We start from the raw sequence: 25,447 nt of genomic DNA, 5'->3' as shown, positions 1-25,447 counted from the left end.
TTAGGACATGTGGAGTTGTCCATTATTCAAACCAGTGAGGTTCTGTAGTAAACACGAGGCTCCTTCCTCCGTTTGTGGACCTGGGCATGTAAGCAAGGTTCACATGCTCACGTAGATAGCCACAGATGGCTCAACCAAACGGGATGTAACAAAGCTGGGATGTGTGTTGATTTTGTGTTAGAAAAGTGACCTGGTGGGGTGCCTGGGTGGCTCAGTGGGTTAAAGCCTCTGCCTTCGGCTCAGGTCATGATCCCAGGGTCCTGGGATTGAGCTCTGCATTGGGCTGTCTGCTCAGCGGGGAGCCTGCTTCCTCCTCTCTCTCTGCCTGCTTCTCTGCCTATTTGTGATCTCCATCAAATAAATAACTAAAATCTTAAAAAAAAAAAAAAAAAAGTGACCTGGTAACACCGGGGTGTGTTGGACAGTCCTAACACAGAAGAGGTGTTATGTCTGAGGCTCTCCAGGGCGGGAATATTTGCTTGCCTGAATGATTGAATATACAATCATGGGGGATGCATGGGAAGTTAGAGTGAGCAGATGTTATGGTTGCATGGATACAAAATGTATTTGTTCACAGGGACGCCTGGGTCGTTCAGTCGGTGAAGTATCTGCCTTCGGCTCAGGCTCAGGTCATGATCCCAAGGTCCTGGGATTGAGCCCTGCATTGGGATCTCTGCTCAGAGGGGAGCCTGCTGCTTCTTCCTCTCCCTCTATCTACTGCTCTGCCTACTTGTGCTCTCTCTGTGTCAAATAGACAACAACAAAAATCCAAAATGTGTTCACAGAAGAATTCGTCTGCTCTCAGTAGAAAGAAATGAGAGGAATCATAAGTGTCAGCCTCCTGGGATCTATTCTACACACATAAATGGCCATGTCTTTGGTGAGGACCATATGACCAGGGTCATGCTAAACAAGATGACCTCAAAGTCTTTGTGGCTCAGACTCCAGAAGAACAAAAACATAGTTAACCCTGGAACAATGCAGGGGTTAGGGTGCTGATCCCATGAGCCCTTGAAAATCCATGTGTAACTTCGGATTCCCCTAAGACATTACTGTTAATAGCCCATTGTTGATGGGAAGTCTTTACTGATAACATCAATGGTCGGTGAACATATATTTTGTATGTTATATGTATTATATGCAGGATTCTTATAGCAAACTAGAGAAAAGAAAATGTCATTAAGAAAATCCTAAGGAAGAGGGGCACCTGGGTGGCTCAGTGATTAAGCCTCTGCCTCCGGCCTGGGTCATGATCTCAGGGTCCTGGGATTGAGCCAGGCATCGGGCTCTCTGCAGGGAGCCTGCTTCCCCCACCCCCAACCCTGCCTACTTGTGATCTCTGTCAAATAAATAAAATCTTTAAAAAATTATAAAAAGAGAAAATCATAAGGAAGAGAAAATACATTCACAGTATTGTAATATATTTATAAAAAAATCTGCACTGTTCAAACCCGTGTTGTTCAAGGGTCCACTGTAATTTGTTAAATAACTGGGTTTCCTTTAAAACCTGGGAAATTTCAAATGCATGCAAAAGTAGACAAAATAGTAAAATAGACTAGATTTCCGCAATTATCAAAGACCAATTTTTGCTCTTTTATATTTTTACCTTCCACTGCCTCAGGTTATTTGGAAAAATAAAATCTGAAATATTGTCTCAATTCATGCATACATATTTTCCTGAGTTCCTAGGGCACTGCAGTTGACTAAAACACGTTTGTTTAATATTTCAGGGTCATAATTAATGACGCTTCTCAACAAATGGCAGATCCTGTCTTCCAGGTGTTTTGTCAGTTACAAATCTTCTCAACAGTAGACTATACAGAACTTATAAGTACTAATAAAGGAAAATTTTCAGCTTCTGCTCTGGGTGGGCCCCGCTCCTGGGATACCAGGGAAGCTATACGTTAACATTTACTAAGGTGAGGGATGCCTGGGTGGCTTAGTGGGTTAAAGCCACTGCCTTCGGCTCAGGTCATGATCCCATGGTCCTGGGATCAAGCCCTGCATAAGACTCTCTGCTTGGCCAGGAGCCTGCTTCCCTTCCTCTCTCTCCGCCTGTCTCTCTGCCTACTTGTGATCTCTGTCAAATAAATAAATAAAATCTTAAAAAAAAAATTTGCCAAGGTGAAAACGATTTGGTAAAACCTTAGAGCACGGGCTCTATTTCTGTCGCCAGCCTGCCTGTGGATGTCAGACTCACCCACAATCACGGGAGCCCATTCCTTAAAACACATCTCTCTCTGTTATCCTATTGCTTCAGCTTCTTGGACAATGGAATTACCACTCTCATTTGTCTTTCATCCCTGGTTGTAATAGGCCAAGTCTTTCCTGGTGTGTTAGCTTCCTGGAGCTGCCCTAACAAATACCACAAATTGGGGGGCTTACAACAGGATGTAAGCAACCCCCCACTCCCCCCACTCCATGCCTGAACTGGAGGCCAGAATTCCCAGATCAGAGATTCATGGGGCCATGCTTTCTCCAGAGGCTCTAGGGGCAAATCCCTCCTGCTTCTTCCAGCTCCTGGGGGCTCCAGATGTCCCTCGGCCTGTGGCTACTCCAATCTCTGGATCCATGTTCACCTTTCCCCCACCATGTGTCCACCTCCCTCTGCCTTTCTTCCATCAAGAGACATATAGTTGCATTGAGGGCCAGAAAGATCCAGGAGAAGCTCCTCCTGCCAAGATCCTTGATTTCCTCCCAGTTCCCACTCAAGGTAGAGGCTACACCCAAGGTCAGTGGAGCAGGGGAGCTGGCCCCTGGGGTGAAGTGTGTGGCTTGAGATGGGGAGACATTTGCTGAACTCCAAGCAGCACAGGGAGGGTTAGTGCAGGGCAAGCCCACCTCAGATCAGGAACAGAAACTAAGCAAAGACGCAGGAGAGAGACGCAGCTAGGAAGAGACGAGGGCACAGCACACTGGTGACCTCTCAAATTCGCATTGCTACATGGAGTAACTCTGATGGAAAAAATATACAGATATCCCAGCTGGCTCTGCCAAAGGGAAAGGCCTGGTGAGAGTCACGTGGAGGAAAGGAATGCTCTCATCTTTGCTAGTGCCTCCCAAGAACCAGTTTTACCCAGTGTTGGTTGTGGGAAACTGTCGAGGACCCCCCAGTGATCCCAGGACTCTGGAAGATCAATCTGTCTTTGCAGGAGGGACACAGATGTCACCACGAGGAGAGAACAGTAGCCAAGAGAAACAGGCATAGGAGAACATCAGTGACTACTTCCCCCCACCCCGCGGCCACTGGGAGGGGCTTACCCCGCTCTTCACTGCGTCTGCAATATTAATTTTCATCAGGACCAAAACCCCTTGGACTGTGGTTTCTGCACACCCTGAGTGCAAAAACGTAAAACAAAATAGCCGAATTCATGTTTTGGGTAAACAAACAAACAAACAAACAACAACAACAGCAAGAAACACCACCTAAATCCAATCTGTGTTGGTCATCATCACTAAGTCTCCCGGCCTCCGAAGATATTGCACGTTCCACTAATTTACCTCAGTTGTGCCCCTGTCTATCTGGAGACAGAGTCAGATCCCACAGAGCAGGGCTCAGTCCCACAGGACCACCCCACCCCCGGGATCCCACGCCAGTGGCAAGTCCATGTCCACGGTTAGCTAGAATGTTCAGCCTACACGAAGATTACAGCCATAAGACCGCAGAAGGATGTAAATGAGATAGTGTTGTATTCTAACCGATTTCGGTAAACAGGAAAGTGCTGACATACGTGGGTATTGGGTTCTCAAGCCCGTGTTTATCTGAACGCTCGGATGTGGACATGTGCGTATGCCTGTCGGCAGCAAAGAGGGAAACAAAGCGTGCACAGAGAAACGGTGCACTCCGAGCAGGGGGGAGGAGGGGAGAGACGCAGCTGGCCGGCTGGGAGCTCAGGGTGCTGGCCGTGCTCCATCCCTGCGCGCACTGGAGCAGAGGCTTGAGGAGCCGTCACCGGACAGACAGAACGATCCCTTTCAGGAACGGCGGGCGCACGGGGCGCTTACAGCAAAGGAATGCGCGTCCCTGAGAGAAATCCGTGATGTCCAGTGTACAGACGCCGGTCAGCATCCGCCACTGCGAGCCCAGGGGAGCAGCGGCCAGGCGGGGCGGTCAGCATCCCAAGGCCACCGGGGCATGAATTCGCCTCCGTCAGGCTGCAAAGGCTTCAGGGCTTCACCGCGAGAGTCCCGCACAGCCCGCGGGAGCCGGAGCCTCCGAGCCCTCAGTCAGCCTCGGCGCGCGCGCCACCAGCCGCCGGCGACCTTGCCCTGCGCCCCCGCGTCCCCGCATCCCGGCCTCTCTGCGCCCCGCGTTCTCGTGCGCCTACTTATCCCTGAGCCCCCGCACCCCCGCATGCCTCAATCTCTGCACCCCCGCATCCTGGTATCCCTGCATCCTTTGCGCCCTCGTATTCCCGCCCCCCCCCCTCCAGTATCCCGTCACTCCTGCTTCCCTGCCACCTGGCACCCCCAGCGCTGTCCCCAGAGCTCCGCCGCTCTCAGGGATTTGCCAAACCTCCACATCGCGCGCTGCCTTCCCGGACCTAGAACCCTAAGACCGAGCATCGCCGCGATGCGCCGCCGGGCGGAGGCACTAGGCCGGCCAGCCAGTGCGGCCCCCCTATCCCGCGCGACCCCGACCAGCCCGGGGACGCCCAGCGCATGCGCCGCATCGTCGGGGAGCGGCCCAGAGATGGCGACCCGGCTCAGCAAGCCCTCGTCCCTTTTTCCATTTCAGCAAAAACAGCCATGCACGCTGTCCGCGACTGTCTTGGTTGAGGCCGCGCCCTTCGCCAGCGCTCCCTCGCATCTCGGAGCCTGCGGGAGGATGGCCCTCTTTCTTGAGTCCCTCGTTTTCTTTTCTGGGTGACTTCATCCCAAGGAAATCCGGCCTGCGTGCAGCCCCCGGACCGTTTTGGGGCAGCGGTACCTTCAAGGGCTTTGGAACCAGGCAGCTAGGGCTCTTCCAGCCGGACAGCACCAGGCTTGCGCAGATGGCCGGGCATCCCACGCAGATGTGCACCCTGTGAATGGCACACCTATAGGGGCGCTCGTCACGCCGCGCCTCTCCACGTGCACAGGTGTCCTTGGGAATCAGGGCACCCAGGCTTTGTCCTGCCATGGCGGAGCTGTGAGAGTCCATGGTGAGGGGTAGTCGGGCTCACCTGCCTGGGGGTAGCTGGAGGCTAATGTGCTTTCCAGTTCACTGCAGATATTGGCACGGAAAGGCTTGCAGGCCCATCAGAGCACTCAAACAGGTGGATTATTAAATCCATTGAAAACTCCCAGCAGAACCACGAGCAAGAGATGGTGTCAGTGGGGAGGAAGGCTGCCCCTCCCAACCCCAGGCACACCTATCCCGTGTCCCTGTGTCCCTCCCAACCCCAGGCACACCTGTCCCGTGTCCCTCCCAACCCCAGGTACACCTGACCGTGTCCCTTCCGACCCCAGGCACGCCTGTCCCATGTCCCATCGCTCCCCACTGCCTCAGCCTTCCCGTTGATGCTGGGGCCACCACCGGATGCTGGGCCCGTGCACACAGGTGTGGTGTCTCTGCCACCCTGGACAGGCTCACCTGTGGAGAGTCCCAGAGGTGGCTGACTAAGACCTAATGGAAACTGAGTGTCTCCAGGGTGATTGCTTCATGCCTACTGCATACTTACTTATCCTATTTAGTGCCTTCTGTAAACTTTACACTCACGAATACTTAGTGCCCAGATGCCCCACATTGGACTACTTTGTGTCTTGGTTCTCTTGTATCTTTAAGCCCCACTCACTCTCCTCACCTTTATCTACACTCCCATCTTAGGACATTTATCCATTCCCCTCCTGCACCCCAGCTGCCCACTTTTATTTCCTTGTCTTTCCCAGTAGAATGGAACATTCTAACGTCATAGAACAGGTGCTCTCCCTGGGAGGCTGCAGCCAGGCTGAGGAAATGGGATTGCAGAGAGCGGAATGCATGGCCGAAGGGAGGCCTGGCCTGCCCAGAAGCCAAGAGTGCTTCTTAACCATGGAGTGCATGTTTGTATCTACTGCCTGATCCAGGATGACCTTCTCATCTCGAGATCTTTTCATGACACCTGCAGAGACCCTGTCCCCAAATAAGATCACACTAACAAGTTCTGGACATTAGAATGGGGTCATATGTATTTTGGTGGTGAGGGCACTACAGGTGTACTTCCGGACTCTCCACGGACAGGACCTGCTTTCCGACATTCCCCATGTGCTGATGATTTCCACGTGGGCGAAGCTGGCTGGGGGGACCATGAAGAGGTGCAGCCATGGGGGTGTGCCTCCGGTGGAGGGTGCAGGCTGGCCGCCAGGAGAGGGGAGCACTCCCTGGTAGCAGGGTAGGAGCCTGCATCTCCAGGAAGGCAGCTGCCAGGGGTGGCATTTGGGCCGCACCTCTGCCCTGGCTGGAATGAGAGCAGGAGGAGAGAGGACACCTCTCGTTGAACCCCAGGACCTGTGGTGTACGACAGCATGGCTCTCATGGATGGTGGAAATTTCTTCAAACTGGGTACTCAGCAAGCCTCAAGACTTTTTGTGAACCTCAGCATGGGCCATGAGTCCCATTGTGCAGGCTGGGCCTCAGGGGACTCTGTCCTCAGGGGACAGCATGAGGAAGTTGAACTATCCTTGGAGAGAGCCTAGATACAGGAAGACACAAGGCCCCCAGGGTTGCAACGGGGGCTCTTTGGAGCAGAGCTTTCCTAGGAGACTTCACATCAACCACTGACCTACCAGATAAACACCCCTCCGCCTCCCCCCAAACCCCAGACCCTTCACGGCTGAAACACTTGGGGCTGTTCCATCATGCTGCAGGAGAAAACTGGCAAGACAGGATCCAAGTAGGGCTGTCCGTGGCTGGGGTGAGCTGCGGACAGGGCAGTGGGTAAGGAAAGGTGTCTTCGAGGCCTGAGGGCAGTGCTGGCAGGAGAGGTGGTCATGGGCCCCATGGTCTCAGGGGAGGAGGGGGGGCGCCAGGATGTGGTCTCCCCAGAGAGCTGCCTGGGATCCAGCCACCCACACGGAGGGGAGTGGGCAGAGCGGCGGATGCAATTCTAAAGGTTTTGCTGGGTGAGAACGGAGAGAAGAGCAAAGTCTTGGTGAAGCTTGGTGACCAGTGCATGGAAACAGACCCTCCTGGGAGCAAGAGGTCAGTTCTGGTGACCAGGCCTGGGACCTCCATGCGCAGGAGAGCAGCATGGGGGTGGAGCAGCTGGGCTCCGCCCAGACCTGACAGCTCTCTAGCTCTCTACCAGGACCTCCTCAGGGCATGTCCCCTAACACTCTAGTTCATGGTCCAAGTGAATACGTAAATTGAGGGGGTCCTTTACGCTTGTTCACTTGAGAGTCTTTTTTAAATTTTAGAAAATTTTCATTTTTAAAAACAATTTTTCATTTTTTAAAGAATTTATTCATCCACTTGAGAGAGAGAGAGAGAGAGAGAGAGATCACATTTGGTGGGGAGAGGCAGAATCTGGGAGGAGAAGCAGCAGCCTCCCCAGCAGGGACCCCAATGTGGGACTGCTTCCCAGGACCCCGGGATCATGATCTGCGCCAAAGGCAGACATTTCACTGAATGAGCCCCCACCCCCGCCCCCCTTGAGAGATTGTTGACCACATTGGAAGTGGACAGAGCAGGGAGGAGCTACCCAATGTGGGGCAGGGGCTAGGACAAACCCATCCAGGCCCAGGAGAAGGGCAGTTTGTGTGATGGAACCTGGCCCAAGGGAGTAGAGAATTCCAGAAGCTGGGAGTACTTACCTGGCTGTGGTTGTGAATGTTACTGCATTCTTCCTGTGGGACTTTGTACCTCCCGGGCTCACCTTTCTCAATAAACTACTCACCCCACAGGGACGTGGAGAGCATGGCAGAGGTAATCCCAGGCCGGGGGATAGGGTACATGGGACTTGCCATAGTGAGCTGGGAACAGGCCTCCGATCTCCAGGCTCTGTAGAGGCTAGCGGTCTGCCCCATCTCCCCTCCTTCCCCAGCGACTGGCAAGCATGGATCTCCTCCCCACCTGTATGGCCCCATCCATTCTGGCTATTGTTTAGACATGGGATCACACCCCATGTGGCCCTTTTGTCTGGCTTCCCTGGTAGACATGTTTTTGAGGCTCATTCTCATGGTAGCGCAGGCCAGTGCCACAGTGTGGTTGAATGGCGTTCCACAGTTCACTTACACATTTGTCTGTGGGGACGTTTGGGCTGTTTCTGGCTTTGGGAACATACAAGTCACTAAGTCATTGTGGGTACCTGGGCGTGGGACTGCAGGGCCATGTGCTGCTTTCTTATGGAAGCGAGGGTCCGAGGGGCTTCCTGTTGCCCAGGTGGGCAGCTCTGAGCATATTATCACATATCTGAGCCAGGTAAGCCCTGACAGAGAGGATCCATCAGACACTAGACCAGAGCTGTGCAGTTGAATTTTCCATGAGGACGGTGCTGTTCTGTTCCCCTGCTGTCCAATGTGAGGCTGCTGGCCACAGGCGGCCAGGACACCTGAGAAACTGCACCCTTGTGTTCAATTTTAAATCACTGACCCCCGAACAGCTCTGGTGGCTTCTTGGTCTTTACAGGGGACAGCTCAGCCTTGGAGATGACGGACGAAGGGCTGCCTCTAAGAACAGTGTCCGCCCCCCACCACTGCACAGCCTCCCACTTCGTGTCCCACTTCTGGAATAAAAAATCGGGAGCTCCCCAGAAAGACTCGGCAAACCTCAGCCCCCTGCCCCTGAAAATTCATCATTTCTTAAATCCACGGAGGGATTTGACGACATACAATGACCTATATCAGTATCAATGCATAAACACAAATTTCTGCTAGAGCTGAAGACGGTCACTGGACACACAATGGCCAGCTCGATTTCCAGAAGGCTCTCTAGGGTCTTGGACATCCTTGCAGCTTGGGTCCCTGACATGGGGCCTGCTGAGACACGTGCTCTGCTAGGTTCCTCTGCTGCAGTGGAGTCCTATGTTCTGGTCCACGTGGATAGGTCAGCCTTGTACTCCCTGGGTGTTTATTTCTTTCACAGCAGGAGGCTGTTTTCCTAAGACCAGCAGATGTGTGCTGAGCTCCAGATGGTGTCTAGGGAGCCCTGGTTGAGTAGACCTAATTTTAGGAAGTGCAAATTACATAATACTCCTGAACTGTCTCACCAGCCTGTCTTTACTGCTGTAAAAAATTAATGAAAACAATAAAGACAAAGATAGTAGAAATAACAAGTGATCAAACTGTGCCAGATGCTGTCTTAAAAGAAATTATTACGAATCAACCAGTGAATCCCTCTGCCTCCACGACTTGGCCAGGACCCTTGGGATTGTCCAACTCCTTTATTACACCACATGGAGCTCGTGGACAGTCCCCTTCCGAAATAGCCACACCCATATTACATGATCTGATAATACTTTACGCAGACTGAAGTCACAAACCTAGTTTTCCTGACGAAACTCAGTGGACAAATTGTCTTATTCTCTCATTTTAGCTATCAGCCTAAAGGACTCGGATTCATGTTTCACCAACTCAGACTGAACAATTTAAATTCTTTTAAACATTCTATTTACAGTAACATTTTCTTTAAAAAGTTAACTCACCTTAAAATTGGTTTCTTAGAAAAGATTGCAAACGCCTCTAGAACAGGAACCCTTTCCGAGACCCTCGTGTTCAGATCAGATCGGAACTCGGATGGTTTCCAAAAACTTCGAAACATCGTCCCGCTCAAGCACCTTCCCATTTTTAAATGTAAATCCTAAGGTTTATGGGGCCCCTTCTCTCCACGAAGGACGCTTCTCCAGTACCCAGTGAACCCACCGGGTTCTGCAGGCCCGGAGTGGGCAAACGGCCTCTTCCTGGCGGCTCAACGTGGCCCAGTAGCACAGGGACAGGCACCTTCCCGGCGAGCGGTAGCCTGGGGGGAGGGCAGCCACGCGTACGTGCGCACCCGCGGCGGCACACCAGCACGGATCGTGCCTCGTGCCCGGTTCCCCGTGCGCCCGGGAGGTCGCAGCCTTAAGACAAGGAACGGAATTGTGCTCAGTGCGGCTCTTTTCTTGAGGCTGGGGGTGGCTCTGAAAAGAGCCTTTGGTGTCACGGGGCCCCTGGGGCGCGCGGCCGTTATCGGCCCGCCTCCGCGGCCTCACTTGCCCTTGGCCTTGTGGTGGCTCTCGGTCTTCTTGGGGAGCAGCACGGCCTGGATGTTGGGCAGCACGCCGCCCTGCGCGATGGTGACGCGGCCCAGCAGCTTGTTGAGCTCCTCGTCGTTGCGGATGGCCAGCTGCAGGTGGCGCGGGATGATGCGCGTCTTCTTGTTGTCGCGCGCCGCGTTGCCCGCCAGCTCCAGGATCTCGGCCGTCAGGTACTCGAGCACGGCCGCCAGGTACACGGGCGCGCCCGCCCCAACCCGCTCCGAATAGTTGCCCTTGCGGAGCAGGCGGTGCACGCGGCCCACCGGGAACTGCAGGCCGGCCCGCGAAGAGCGAGACTTGGCCTTGGCACGCGCCTTGCCGCCCTGCTTGCCTCGGCCAGACATCTCCAAGTCGGGCGCGGGGAGAGTAAAAACCTGAAAAAAGACGCCAGTAGCAACGACGCCGCTAGGCCCGGTGAGCCCTTATATATGGTCCAGAGGTAGCCGAGCTGGCCTTTTCCGATTGGATAGGACATCCACCAATCAGAAGAGGAGACCGCCATCCCCTAATTTGCATGCGCATTTTTCCAGTGGTGACGTGACGTAGCACTTGAGCCTATCAGGAACGAGGAACTCTGGATCCTTCATTTGCATACGGGACGTATAAATAGAGTTGCTCCGGCTCTCTCTTCTTTTTGTTTGGAGAGATCTGCAGCCATGCCTGATCCGTCCAAATCGGCGCCCGCGCCCAAGAAGGGCTCCAAGAAGGCCGTCACCAAGGCGCAGAAGAAGGACGGCAAGAAGCGCAAGCGCAGCCGCAAGGAGAGCTACTCCATCTACGTGTACAAGGTGCTCAAGCAGGTGCACCCCGACACTGGCATCTCGTCCAAGGCCATGGGCATCATGAACTCCTTCGTCAACGACATCTTCGAGCGCATCGCCAGCGAGGCCTCCCGCCTGGCGCACTACAACAAGCGCTCGACCATCACGTCCCGCGAGGTGCAGACGGCCGTGCGCCTGCTGCTGCCCGGCGAGCTGGCCAAGCATGCCGTGTCCGAGGGCACCAAGGCTGTCACCAAGTACACCAGCTCCAAGTGAGGCGCACCGGCCGCCCCGGAACCCAAAGGCTCTTTTCAGAGCCACCCACACAATCGAAAAAGGGTTTCGAACACGGTCAAGGATTGTTATGTGAACCAATTACGTATTGTGCGTCCTAGCGGTTTCCTGGTGGTTGGGGATGTGTGCGTGCGTACGTTAGTGTGTGAGTGTGAGCAAGAATATGGAGCTATTCTGTGCAGAGTTCTGGGACGGGAATCCTGGCCAGGCGTTCAAGGATCCCATGTCCACCCTCCCCTTTTCTTGGGGCTATTCATGCGTCACCAGTCGAAGTCGGAGCCTTGAGCTTCTGCATCCTCTGGTGGCTGCAGAGTGTATCCCGGCCTTTGCGCGCGTGGAGTGCGCCTGTGGGTGAGGGGCGCGGGGCACCTCCAGGAGGCCCTTGTGTCTACCGTCCCTCCCCAGTGTCCCTGATGAATGAACCCCGGAGGTGAGGACTCTGTGGTTGCCTGGCCCGGGCGGTAGCGCCTGGAGCTGCTTCCTTACCCAGACCAGATCTCGTCATCTCCCCCCCCCCCCGCCCCCCCACCGGACCAGACCTCGTCATCCCTGCCTGGACCAGGCGTCGTCATCCTGGAGCGGTGAACGGTTCTGGGAGGGTGTTTGCGTGGCTGGATCTTGCAGCGGCAGAATATTTGGAACCGAAAGGGAAATGGAAGCGTCTCTGCGCGGGAGCCAGATGTAATAAGACGAAACCTGCGGGTAGCTGTAACCTATGCGGGGATGGGGGGGCATCAGCTCAAGATGTCTGTAATCCTCTGTAATTCCACCTTTTATGAACAAATTAGCTCCTTTCCCTCTCAGTTACACTTTTATTTTCTGGGAAGCGTCAGTGACACAATTCCCCTTTGAATTTAGGGCATTTAATTTGGAAAGTGTCATCTTGGCTCAGAGAAAGCGCTTCAGCACAAAGAGTCTTCACTTGGGAAAAGACGTCGCTTTTCCTTTTGCTTCGCTTGGCTTTTCTTATTTGCAAATAAGAGATGCCCAACAATCGCTTTCTTTGAGCCGTTTTGAGTCTTAGATGGATAGAAAGGTAGTGTCTTCAGCTCAGGCAGGGAACACATAATACACAATGAAAGAGAACAATCGTGTTTTTCCAAATCATCTCTCCAAAGGAAGCCGGTTGGGTACCGCCTGGGGGGTGGGGGTAGGGGGTGTCTGAGGAGGGAACGTCACCCGGCCCCAGCGCTGAAGCCCACCCACCCACTCCTTCTGCGTGGGTCCAGGCTAAAGGGATTGGAAACCTCACGCGTTTTTCGGTTGGCATCTAAAATATTTTTTTCCTTAGTTCTAATAGTTAACAAGGACGCAAATCCCAACACAGGACGTTTTAAAAAGCAAAATGGTCACAACCAAAAATTGTAAAGAAATGTCTGAATATTTGTAAAGTTCTTGAGCTTTTATACGTTTTCAAAATCTTTTTTATTGAGGACACACGATCTTTTCAAGGTATCTATTGAAATAGCAATTAGATACCATAATTCATAAAACACATGATCAAATTCTTGGTTAACGCTGAGATAGTCTAGATGATCTTTTTTTCTCCCTGAACTCATTCCCATTGCACTTCTCGGAATTTCATCCAAATGTAAGATTTATTTTTAAGTGTTTTATCCATGACCTTTCTTTATCCAAAAAATAATAAATAAATAAGAGATATGTAAATTGTAACTTAAAAATTTTTGTAGGTGACAAAAAGTGTTTAAAAAATCATCTGGACAGTATGTAATTGCTGAAAACATGTTTTGGTACATAGACATTAAATATAATTATAAGTAATAATCAGAATATTAGTGACACCTATGTCATTCAGTGAGATTGATGGGTTTTCCCTACCTTGTGGGCTCCCTTTATGCATCCATGGGCACATACAGTATTGTCGTGGTTACAGTGACAGTGGTTACAGTGACAGTGATGTGCCTCCTCGCTTTCCCTTTCCCTTTTTTTTTTTTAAGCTACATGCTCTGAAACAATATTTACAAACAAAACAAAACAAAAACACCCAAACAAACCCATACATACAGAAATTTTGTCATGGCTATTTTACTCAAATCTCTCCCTCCTAGTTATAATTCCAAAATTTGAAAACGGTCGTTTGTCATCAACATCAACACTTGTTAAGAGATATCTGATTCATAATGAGCACTACAGAATCCAGCCCTCCACTGTGAAGCAGGGGTGTCCTGGGGGGGGGGGGGTCTGTGCCCTCAGCCCTCTACTCAGGTGGACTAGGAGTCTATCTCGAGCACTTCTGGTAACAGGAAACTAGTCTCCCAGATCCACGATTCTCTGCCTGACTTATGAGCCCAAGACATAGGTTCAATAAAATGAAACTTGTCTCCAGCAGTGTGTGATTGGGCTAGCAGTAGGCAATAAAAATAAAATAGAAGCTGAAGAAACAATTCTCAAATACAATGGTATGAAAGTGTCTTGTTCTGGATAATGCAAAATGCAGATTAATTTCTGTCTTTTCACTGCTCTAGTACGCACACTTCATTATCATGAAAAAAACAAAGAAAAAAAAAAAAGACTGCATCTGTGTGCTCAACAGTAGGGTGGAGGCTACAGAGAAAGCCAGCAGCAGCCCCAGACAGAGAATGGGCCTGGTTGAGCCTCTCCTCCCAGCGCATCTATAAAGGAAGATGCAGGGTGTTGAGAATTTATAATCAAGAAATGGAGGGAAATTGAGTACAGAGCCCACATTTGTAATAGGGCTACAGAAGAGAAACAGAAATGTTATTTACATTAAGCTGGAGGTTGGAGGAAATGCTGACAATGCGGGGTACTGACAGTGCATAGGCTTGGAGAGGGAGGGCCCAACAGTGGTGGAATCCTCTGGGTTTGAGATCATGAAATAAACGCTCAGATCTGGAAGGCACTGGAGGAATTTCGCAAGTTTCCTGTCTGAGGCGCATTTAAGACCACTCCCCTACCCCCATCTCAGCTAAAAATTCCAAGTCATATTTGCTAATTAGTATGGAGTAAACCAGAGATGGAGTGGCAGGGGCTATCCCTTTAATAAAATCTACAAAAGCAATCAATCTACTGTATAAAAGGTTAAATGCTGATGGGAGCGTGGTAGTCACTGGAGATGGCCAGAGTCCCCTGGGGGAGAAGAAAGGGGGCAGCGCCCACCTGAGGGAATCAAGTGTCGAATCCAAATCCTGGGAGGCCTGCTGGCTTTCAGAGACAGAATGCTCTTGGAGGTGTTCTTTGTAGTTTGGGAGTCATTAGAACAGCGGGATGTTTTTTAGGGTGAGGGCAGCTTGACCTGTCAGGCCTAGTGCTTTGGTTATGAAGGAGGCAAATTATACCTCCTTTGCATATGGTTCACCTTGTTTTGTTTTGTTCTTAAATGCCTTCCTTTCGTTTTCTTAAAAAGGCTCTTTCCACTGGGTGTTACATGAAACTGGTAAGTTATTAAAATCTTCATCTGACACTGATGATATACTACATATAAGTTGGCTAACTGAATTAAAAAAAAAATAAAAATGCTCTTTCACGGTTTACTGGGCTTCTGTTAAAAGTATGCACGTTTTTCGAAAAAAGAATGAGCAAAAAATCCTCCTACTAGGAGGATTTTTAGCGGACTAAGAGGGCGGAGGGCACAATCTGCCATTTTCCTTTTTCCCAGCAGAAACGCGTAGTCCGCATAAAAAACTACTTAAACCCAAGACTCTTGGTTTTGGCCAGAAGCTTCTGGGTCTAGTGAGGCAACAGGAACAGGCGCCACCGCCAAGGCTGCGCCACAACACCCAGGGCCTCACTCACGTCGCGCCCAGCGTACCTGATCTCACCCATTCAGAGACAGGGGGGTCGCTGGTGGGGAGGATGGTCCGAGGACTTCCTGGAGGTGATGCTCACCCTCACCCCACCGGGTCCCCGCCTAAAGCCAAGGCGCCCTCCCTCTTCAGTTGCTGGCTCGCTGGAGACAGACCCAAGAGGCTTTTGCAGGGTACGCGCCTTTGAAGGAGCTTGGCTCTGGCCGGGTCTTGTGCCCCAGTTCCCCCATGGAACAGCCCCTCACAGTCAGACCGGATGGCACGCTCCCTTCTGCGCCCAGAGGCCGCTCTGAAAAGAGCCTTTGGGTTCTGAGGTGGCCGGCGCGCCTCACTTGGAGCTGGTGTACTTGGTGCCCTCGGACACGGCATGCTTGGCCAGCTCGCCGGGCAGCAGCAGGCGCACGGCCGTCTGCACCTCGCGGGACGTGATGGTCGAGCGCTTGTTGTAGTGCGCCAGGCGGGAGGCCTCGCTGGCGATGCGCTCGAAGATGTCGTTGACGAAGGAGTTCATGATGCCCATGGCCTTGGACGAGATGCCAGTGTCGGGGTGCACCTGCTTGAACACCTTGTACACGTAGATGGAGTAGCTCTCCTTGCGGCTGCGCTTGCGCTTCTTGCCGTCCTTCTTCTGCGCCTTGGTGACGGCCTTCTTGGAGCCCTTCTTGGGCGCGAGCGCCGAACAAGAGGGTTCTGGCCTGGCGTGGGGGGTAGGGGTGGCGGGCCCGGCGGATGGGGACGGCAGCGGGGTAGGGTACGGATGGGGATGGCGGCGGGACGGCCGGGGCGGCCACCGAGGCAGATGGGGGCGGCTTCAGGGCAGGGGCGAAAGCAGGACTACGGGCGACTGCGGCCAGGGCGGGGACAACGGAGGCCGAGGAGGGGCGGCCGGGCCCGGAGATGCGCTCAAGCCGGCGGGACGACGTGGAGGCCCCCACATGCGTAGGCTGGGCAGGCAGCGCTATTGACCGTCCCATATTCAAATGAAGGCTCCAAATCGCTGGAATCAGATTGGGCCGCTGGCAGCGCCCGCCGAGAAGGTTTACAAATAGAAGATGCCGGCTCTTCTTTTCTACTGGACGGCAATCCAGCCAATCCGGAGACGGGGCGCCGCGCGCGGGCTGTCAGGTTGAGCTTCTTTGTTCCCGGCCAGAGGGACTTCTTTGTTTAGTCGTAGGTTCTCGATGGGACCGAAAAGGAAGGGTATACGAATAGTAAAATAAAGAAGTAAAACCCGGTCTAACCCTGCGTCTCCATCACCTCCAGTCAAGGGGCAAGCGCACTTCTGAGGCCAAAGGCTGGGGAGGAGAAGCTGATCCTTACTGAGCCGAGGGGAACGGGAATAACTCAACTATTTACTTCCCACCGTTTCCTCCCCCACCCCCTCCGCGAGGCCAGTTTAAGGGCTCATGAGCAAATCCAAAGGTATTCTTAGGAAACACTTAAAATACAGTAAGGTACTTCTCTTGGAAGTGCAGCTGCAGGGCGACTTTCAGCTGGAGGGAGGAAATGAATCTGTGTCAAGGGAAATAGCCCTCCTTCCAGTTGCTTCTTTCAAGGCTGACTAATCCCCTCTGCAGTGACAGGTACGCGGTAAGTGCTTGATACATAGGATCTCTTCAAGTCTGCTAAAATATGCTATGCTTAGGGGCACCTGCCGGGCGCAGTGGGTTGAGCTGCATTCTTGGTTTTGGCTCAGGTGGGGATCTGGGGTCGTGATCTAGGGTCGTGATTTAGGGTCGTGATTTAGGGTCGTGATCTCTGGGTGGTGGGATCCAGGCCCTCAACTGGATGCTCAAGGGGTTGTCTGCTTGAAGATTCTTTCTCCCTGGCCCCCACTCGTGGGCACACGTCCACACGTCGGGGGTCCACTCTCTCTCTCTCAAAGAAATAAATCTTTAAAAAATCCCACGGTCAAATGCTAGTGTTCTCTAACTAGGCTTCTCACTAGAACACAGGCTTATGGAACTGTTAAAAGATAAGCTGAGGCCTATTAAAAATGTTAATAATTTGTTTGAGCAAAAATGGGAGAGAACCAGGCAGAATCCAATTGAACAGATATAAAGGAGTTCTAAGGAGCAGTACAAAATGAAAAACATGTATAGACAGAACTGAACGTGAACAAGAAGTCACATAAAGCAAAGAAAGCATTATTGCAAGGTCAATTTCCTTTTATAGGACAGCAGGGGCCTATCATCTCACTGGGGCTGATCATGGGATTCCTGACAGGCTCCATCCTGGGAGATCTGACACTTTCAAAACACTGAGTCTTGCTTAGGTGTTGTGGCCCTTAGCATAAGGCACTCCATTTTGGACCTATTGTCTTTTTTTTTTTTTAATTTTTTATTGTTTATAAACATATATTTTTATACCCAGGGGGGGTACAGGTCTGTGAATCACCAGGTTTACACACTTCACAGCACTCACCAAAGCACATACCCTCGCCTACCTCGCATGGTGTTGTGTTTACCTCGCCTGCAAAACTTTACAATAGGAATTAATTAGAGCACTATTGTCTTGTTTTTTTATCAGAAGTTACCAGTTCTTGAGTTGTCTCCTCATTTAATTAATTCCTATTGTAAAGTTTTGCAGGCGAGGTAAACACAACACCAGGCAAGGTAGGAACAAGGCAAGATTTATTAAAGGCACTCTCCTGCGAAGGCGAAGTTTCAGGGCTCAGAAGAAGGGGAGACAGGAAAGTCACACTGGGAGGAGGTGGGCACTCTCTGGCGACGTTTGAGGTTCGGTGACTCCAGAGTGGGGAGTCAGTGAGTCAGCGAAGTTGCGCTGGGAGGGAGTCGCCCAGGGTCTTCTATCTGGCTAAGGCAGGGCATGGGTTCACATCCATACACGGTAAGGTATTTGGTAATCAGAGGGTATGGGGGGGGGGCTCCTGATACTTCTGTTTCATGCATAGGTATCGGGTTACCTATGGAGCCTTGACCTGGGCAGACATTCTTCTGGTGGGAGAGTCAACGGTTAAGGAAGGGGGTTGCTGGAAGTTGGCGATCCCTGCCGTCATTTCTAGTCATTTCTATTGTTCCGCCTGCATTCCAGGAGCCACCGATCCGACACCTATATGTTTTCACATCTGAGAGACCATCAAGGAGCCAAGCACCGATGCAATCACACGAGGGTTTATTTGACAAGCTTAAGCTTGGGCCCAAGTATACCTGACACAACGGAGTAGGGACTTGGACCCCAAACCAGATTACAGTCAGAGTTTTTAAAGGCAGAGTAGGGGTGGACTGGGGGTAGGTGAGGACAAAGTGGATTAAGTCTCTAAGGAATTTTGGAAGCAAGGTCTCCAGGACCTTGAGGGGCTAGCATTGTTGGGAGAAAGATTATTTATTACCAATAATAAAAATCTTCTTGTGAGACCCTTTAGATGTCTATCAGTGGGCCATATGCTTGGGCATGATTCTTGACACTATCTTGGAGGTTTAGAGATAAAGGAATTGTTAAAGTAGACTTATGGGATCCTGGTTGGACCTGTTGGGGTAGGGGGTTGGTCAGGCTAGGATTGTCCTTAGCAAAACCTCAAGGTGAGGACACTTAAGTCCCCAGGGGAGACCCACTCTGTCTGTTTCAGGGGCTTGTCAGTAAGTAAGGAATTTTAATGATTTTCTTCTGCCTCTGTTTCCCTCATTAGCTAAAGTTGAGGTGGGATGGCCTTAATTTTCTCGGCCTCCACACTATAACCCTGAGTTAAGTTTCCCTATATGTTAAATGCCAAGAGAAAAACAAAAGCTGTTAGGAATTTCACGTTTCTCACTTACTTCCACCTTATTAGTCAGAAATGCAGAATCTTGGGCCCCACATCAAAGGTATTGACTCAGAATCTGTATTTCAAACAGCTCAGATCTGGGGGGTGGTGTCACTTTCCTGGCCACTTTAATCACCCAGGGCATTCTTCAAGTAGGCCAGGAAACCTAATGGTGCCCCCCAAGATGCAATGGCTCACAGCTTCAGGGCAGTTAGCAAGATTCCTTCAAGATACCAACACAAAAACCTTCCACATGCAAATATGTCCTCTGAGGTCCATGGGCCTCTTGACTTGTGGGTGCCTGAGCTGCTTTGGACATACTGAGCATTAACCATTTCATCTGTTTACCTTAAAAATATGTAGTTGATTTAGCAAGCATTTTTATAGAGCTCATGATGAGCTAGGTAACCATTTATTAAATACTTAATTCAATGTGGTGCCCATAACAAGCTTTCCAGGAGTGCACTGTCATCAACTCCATTTTACAGATGGGTAGCAGAAGGCTGAAGAAAATATGTCCCAAGTTAAAAAGCCCCTGAGGCGAGAGCTGACCCTGGAAATTAGGTTGACTGGGGCCAAGCACCAAGCTAAGTGCAACCTCGGATTTTAAATAGTTTGAATAGTGAACTTCATTTCAATTTGAAGAAGGAAGGAACGCCACTCATGATGGGGTGAGTAGAAGAAAAATCTTAAAACACAAATGCTTTGCTCTGTGTTTATGTCTCTGATCAAAAAAAGAGTCAGAGGTTGTATAATTTCTGCTGCTATAGAAAGATGACATTATAGATGAAATTGCACCGACTTCCACAGTCACTGATTCTGTTAAAAAGATAAAGTCTTTGAATACAAGGCACTTAAGAAAATAGAGAGAGCTTTATGCAAACCACTTTGGCAGATACTGTGTCCTCTGGGAGAGTTGCTGGGTAATGCACATATGCGATGGGTCTCACCTCCCAGCACCACTGGAAGAGGCCAGAGGCCTGACCTTCCACAGGAGGTGTGCTCCCAGCAAGAAGGGTTTTCCTTGGGACTGTGCCTTTGGCTCACACTTCTCAGACATCTTCTCACAACTTACCATTCAGAAGCTGTCCTTCCGTCTCAGTGGACACTGAGGCAGTCAGCACATTTGTGATGTCTGGGAGGAGAGAGTTTGTGCGACCAACAACCTGGTTTGGGGAGGTCGTGATATGGGTAGGGTGCAAAGCCAGGGACACCATGTACAGGAACTCATGTAAAATGAGCATCCTGGCATCTCATCCCAAGACTACTGAGACTTGCTGGATGACCAAGCAGGGCACTGAAGCCAGCTCAGGGTGCTTCTTGGGCTGGCCCCGATGTGGACCAAGCTTACAGGTCCGAGAAGCTTGTCCTGGGTGCCCCAGGCTCTATGCGGTGCTTGTGGGGGGGTGATCCTAGCCATTTGCCCCCACAGTCCCCTCACCCACCCTGGGGCTGCCAGCCTTCTGAACATTGGTCCTCCACCAGGTCCTGCTGGGGTTTCTGGCATCCCTGGGGTGTGGGGTAGGAGGGGAGCATTTCTGGGAGGGGCCTTGTGTAGGAGGCTGGGTTTCTGTGTAGCTGCTAAGATTTGTGAGTCCCTCTACCCACACGTAGAGGCTGGTGAGTGCCAGAAGGTCAGGACCAGACTCTCCTGGTTGCTACTGTGGGGGTCTCCCCCAGATTCACATGCTGAAATGTCATCCCCAGGGGTTTGGTGTCGGGATGTGGGGCCTTTAAGAGGAGAGTAGGGTTACAGGAAGTCATGGTGCTGGGGTGGGATTAGTGTCCCTGTAAGAAGAGGCAGGACAGCACTTGCTTCTCACTCTGTTCCATGGGAGGGCCTGGTGAGAAGGAGCCCTCTGCAAGACTTGAAGAGAGACATCACCAGGAACCCAATGTCTGGCACCCTGATCTTGGACTCCCGGCCCCTGGAACCTTGAGGAGTGAATGTCTGCTCTTCAAGTGGCCTGGTCAGTGGCATTTATCCCAGCAACCTGAGCTGACGGAGACGCTTGTCCTGGGGTCAAGGGCAACATGGTGTATTGACTGATGGAACACTGTAGGGCAAGCTGAGCTTTTCTAAGAAGGAATGGAGGGATGGGGGAGGGAAGGAGGAAGAGGGAGGGGGAGGAAACAGGAAGAGGGAGGCGGAGGGAGGTGGGGAAGGCAGAGGCACAAGGGAAAAGACTCTCTCCAGCCCCCACATATCAGTCCAGTTTGGATTTCTCCCTAAGGCAGCCTGACTTTGTTCACACCGAGCATATATGGTGTACCTGCTTCATGAATGCACAGCCTAATGGGGATCTTTGCTTTCTCCTTAGGAGAGACCAGTGCCCCCAGGACCAGCGTTCTTTGGCACTAACACTTGCGATTGCTTTTGCACATTAATGTCCCTGAGGATTTACACAGACATACTTCCGGCCTGCTGATTCATGGCTCTTTGCAGAGAAGCTGTGTTCCCCCATGAAGGCTGTGGGTTCCCGGAGCCCCTCCGTCCCTGTGGGTGTCCAGCAGCTGTCCTGACTTGGGTGTCATGACATTCTCTATTTCCTGGCAGAGAGAAAGGCCAACAGGAGCACAGACAGAGAAAGAAAACCAGGTAACAGTGCATGGGAGTTGGGTCACCAGAGTCATTATAAAGGGGTTTGGGGGTGCCTGGGCAGCTTGGTCGGTTCAATGTCTGATTCTTGGCTTTGGCTCGGGCCATGATCTTGGGGTTGTGGGATCAAGCTCGTGTCCACTTCCGTGCTCAGGGCACAGTCTGTGTGTTCCTCTCCCTCCCTGTCTTTGTCTCTCCCCACCTCTCAGATAAATAAATAAAATCTTTAAAATAAAACATAAAGGGGTTGGGATGATAAAAAATCAAAAATTTTCTTTCCATAACGGTTCTAGTTCATAGCACCTGGCGCTGGGAGCAATTCCAACCTGTGGCATGAATCGTTGAAGGAAAGAAGCCCCTTTTACCTTTGTGTGTTGTTATTATTATTAACGTTACTACTATTATTTTTTGAGGAGGAGACAGAGGGGGGAAGACAGCTGGAGGGACAGAGGGAGAGGGCGAGAACGAATCCCAAGCAGGCTCCAAACCAGCTCAGAGCCTGATGCAGGGCTCGATCTTACGGCCCTGAGACCATGACCTGAGCCAGAATCTGGAGTCTGGCCCGTCCTGGTGGCCTGAGCACCCTGTGTTCTTTTTTTTTCTTTCTTTTTTTTTTTTTTTTAATAGATTTTACTTATTTATTTGACAGACAGAGATCACAAGGAGGCAGAGAGGCAGGCAGAGAGAGAGCGGAGGAAGCAGGTTCCCAGCCGAGCAGAGAGCCCGATGCGGGACTCGATCCCAGGACTCTGGGACCATGACCTGAGCCGAAAGCAGAGGCCCAACCCACTGAGCCACCCAGGTGCCCTGCACCCCGTGTTCTTATGCACGCGACCCCGTCCTTTCCAGGAGAAGGATGACCTGTGGGGAGCTTTCCGCCAGCCCAGTCAAGAACGCTACTGTGCGTGGAACATTGCGATGGCAGATCCCTGCCTCTGGTGGTAAAGGGGACTCTGTCCATCCTGGAGGAGCTCAGGCTCTTCTTGCTGCTTCTGGAGGCTTCAGGGAGGGAAGGATCTGTCCCAGCCAGTGCCCTGCAGAGGCAAATGCCCCCAGCAGGCGGGTTAAGGGTTGGGGCTGAGGCAGGTGGGGGGCTGCCAGGACAGAGCCTGGGCTGGAGCCTGGCACAGCAAAGGTAAACCATGCAACATGCATACAGGCTTGTGAGGGGGGAAGAAGCTCAGCTAGCCGGCTTTCTCCTGGAGGCAGTGTCTTCCGTGCATCTGCAGACTAAGGCTCTTCTCCTGCCTCTCCCGGGGCAGGAGGCTGGGGACCCTTCCCTCCAAGGTCCTGGCCTCCTCTGCATGGGGCACTGGGGCTCCTGGGTCGACATGTGCAGGACCCTGGATGCGACAGGGGCTGCCCTGCTTTCTGTGCAAGGAGACAGGGTTTTGAGCTCATGCAGGCCACGGTTTCTTCTGTGCACATTTCACGTTATTTCCGCAGGCAGAGGGGAGTGGGTCTGCCGTGGGATCCCAGCTTCAGGTGTGGGTGACAGACAGCAGACCATGGTGGGCAGCTGAGGGGCATGGGATCCGGGAGCTGAATCTGAGAGGGAGCAGCAGGTGGCCCTACTCCAGGGAGGTACTCTTCCCATCCCAGTGCCCTCACAGGCACAGCCACCCCCTGGGCAGACCCATGGGTGGCCCCAGGCTGGGGTCAGGGAACACAGACACGCCTTCTCCTACCAGCCTTTGGCTTCCCTGGTTCTTCCATGGGCCTGAGCTCCCCTCCTCATGTGGATACCGTGTATTTCTACGACATCCTCTGTACCTATGAAAATGGAAAAATCTTGCAGTGTGTCGATGGTGTGTTGAGTGGCTTGCAGCATTAGTGGAGGTGCCAGGAGTGGGGGGATCCCCCCAGGTCCCCAAACCCGACATGTTCATGACAGTTTCAGCTCTGCCAGAAATGAAATCTTACACTAATTGGTCAGGAATTAGCTGCTCAGCCCTGGTGAGCAAATTGGCCTGGCAGACCCCTGCCATCCTCTCCCTGAAGGAAAATGACCTTGCAATAACCAGCCGCTTTTCCCTGCATGACTCCGTTCTGCCTACGGAAGTCCTTCCTTTTGTCCAGCTCCTCAAATGCCATCTGGTCGGCAAGATCAGATATGAATCAGGTTGTGCTCAGACACACTTTAACATTGTTTACTGTGTCTAGGTTTCCCTGTTCCCAGGGCTGTTGTCAGGAGGGGAATCCCCAGAGCAGCCAGCAGCCAGGCAAGGTTGCCCCCAGAGCCCCTTCGATCCCACCACAGTCTGGCCATGGCCCCACTCATGTTCTGGGCTGAGCTAGGGTACAGTGAGCTTCCAGACCCGGAAATGGCTGAGGTCAGACTGGGTCCAGCTTACAGACCTGCCTAGGCCTGGGGTGGGAATCTGTCCGATGGAAGCTGGGCTGTGTCCTCGGTGGGGCATCAGGCGAATCAGAGTTTGCAGAAAGGCTGAACTTGCAGGTGAGCCTTACTGAAGGCCATCCTTTTTCTTTTTTAAAGTTTTTATTTTAATTCCAGTTAGTTACCACACAGTGTCGCATGAGTTTCGAGTTTTGGGACACAATACAGGGATTCATCATTTCCATACTACAACCAGTGCTCATCCTGAGTGCCCTTCTCCATCCCTGTCTCCTGTTGCCCCCAACCACCCCCACCTCCCTGCCGGACACCAGCAGCTTGTTCTGTGTAGATAAATCTGTTTCTGGGTTTGTCTCTCTTATTTTCCCTTTGCAACTTTGCTTTGTTTAATTTCCACATTTGTGTAAAACCATATGATAATTGACTCTCTCTGCTTGACTTATTTCACTCAGCAGAATCTCTTCCAGTCCCATCCATGTTGCTACAAAAGTTGGGTATTCATCCTTTCTGATGGAGGCATAATACTCCATAGTGTATATGGACCACATCTTCCCTATCCATTCGTCCGTTGAAGGGCATCTTGGTTCTTTCCACAGTGTGGCGACTGTGGCCATTGCTGCTATAAACTCTGGGGTACAGATGGCCCTTCTTTTCACTACATCTGTATCTTTGGGGTAAATACTCAAGAGTGCAATGGCAGGGTCATAGGGAAGCTCTATTTTTCATTTCTTAAGGAATCTCCACACTGTTCTCCAAAGTGGCTGCACCAACTTGCATTCCCACCAACAGTGGAAGAGGGTTCCCCTTTCTCCACATCCTCTCCAACACACGTTGTTTCCTGTCTTGTTAATTTTGGCCATTCTAACTGCTGTAAGGTGGTGTCTCAGTGTGGTTTGGATTTGCATCTCCCTCATGCCGAGGGATGTGGAACATCTTTCCCTGGGTCTGTGGAGCACCTGGGTGTCTGGAGATAATCCTGATGCACAGTGGCCACAGTGGAGATCTTGTCCATGATGAGGGGTCCCAGAGCCAAAGGGGTCTCAGCCAAGTCCTCACCAGAACGGCTAAACAGAAAGTTATGTTTCCTCCTTTACAGTTTCTGGTGACCAGGTTGAGACTCGCTGGGACACCTTGCTCACTCCAGAACCTGCTGACAGGCAAGGTATTAGGAGAAAAGGTAGAAGCCAGCACAGGCTGGGAAATCTTACCAGATCTCCACCTGCCATGCCTGCTCTCGAAAGGAAGGTAACACCTTACGTTGTCCCCTTTCTTTCCAGAGTCGGACTGGTGGGGAAAACATGCATGTAAAAATGAGATCTTGGAATGGCAACTTGTGGAGCTGCGGCCAGGGAACCCGTGGGTTGTCAGTACTTTCTTTCCCAGGAACAGCTACTGTCTTAGGTTTGCTTTGTTTTATGTCCTGGGAACTTGGTTTGGCAGCTGTCAGGTTGGGGGCCCCAAAATATGGCTGGGCAGAAATGTAGGCTGTGTTCCATGGACAGCCAGCATCCTGCCCACTGTCACCAGCTTTAGGGAGAATTGTTCAAACCTTCCTTCCTTCGGGAGTGGCTGTGCCTCTTGGGAGGGTAGCCTTTCTTGCATGCTCTTTGGGGACCCCCCGCTTTGCATCCAAGACGTTGTTTCATATTGCCAAGAATAGCTACTGTTTGCCCCACCTGCAACCTGACAAGATATT

General features: G+C 51.7%; 3 protein-coding genes across 3 annotated transcripts; 1 reads left to right on the top strand and 2 right to left on the bottom strand.

Annotated features, from left to right (window-relative positions):
• Nucleotides 1-10,007: 10,007 nt before the first annotated feature.
• LOC131832714 (histone H2A type 3) lies at nucleotides 10,008-10,600 on the bottom strand. The gene has a single exon (XM_059176078.1). The coding sequence runs from the start codon at nucleotides 10,535-10,537 to the stop codon at nucleotides 10,145-10,147; it is 393 nt and encodes a 130-aa protein (XP_059032061.1). The 5' UTR covers nucleotides 10,538-10,600; the 3' UTR covers nucleotides 10,008-10,144.
• A 197-nt stretch (nucleotides 10,601-10,797) lies between these two features.
• On the top strand, nucleotides 10,798-11,329 carry LOC131832715 (histone H2B type 3-B). The gene has a single exon (XM_059176079.1). It carries the CDS (start codon nucleotides 10,850-10,852, stop codon nucleotides 11,228-11,230), a length of 381 nt encoding a protein of 126 aa, XP_059032062.1. The 5' UTR covers nucleotides 10,798-10,849; the 3' UTR covers nucleotides 11,231-11,329.
• A 3,964-nt stretch (nucleotides 11,330-15,293) lies between these two features.
• On the bottom strand, nucleotides 15,294-15,844 carry LOC131831286 (histone H2B type 1-F/J/L-like; the record flags this gene model as incomplete). The annotated part of the gene is made up of 1 exon (XM_059173430.1): nucleotides 15,294-15,844. A coding segment is annotated over one exon (483 nt), but the record flags the coding sequence as incomplete, so codon positions are not given.
• Nucleotides 15,845-25,447: the final 9,603 nt, after the last annotated feature.

This window comes from Mustela lutreola, chromosome 5 (genome assembly GCF_030435805.1).
Source record: "Mustela lutreola isolate mMusLut2 chromosome 5, mMusLut2.pri, whole genome shotgun sequence".
Taxonomy (NCBI): Eukaryota; Metazoa; Chordata; class Mammalia; order Carnivora; family Mustelidae; genus Mustela; species Mustela lutreola.
The sequence above is the reverse complement of the archived record's forward strand: the minus strand, read 5'-3'. Positions and strand labels throughout refer to the sequence as shown.

Coding starts and splice junctions, on each gene's coding strand:
- LOC131832714 (XM_059176078.1), bottom strand. CDS start 10,537: ATGTCTGGCCGAGGCAAGCAGGGCGGCAAGGCGCGTGCCAAGGCCAAG.
- LOC131832715 (XM_059176079.1), top strand. CDS start 10,850: ATGCCTGATCCGTCCAAATCGGCGCCCGCGCCCAAGAAGGGCTCCAAG.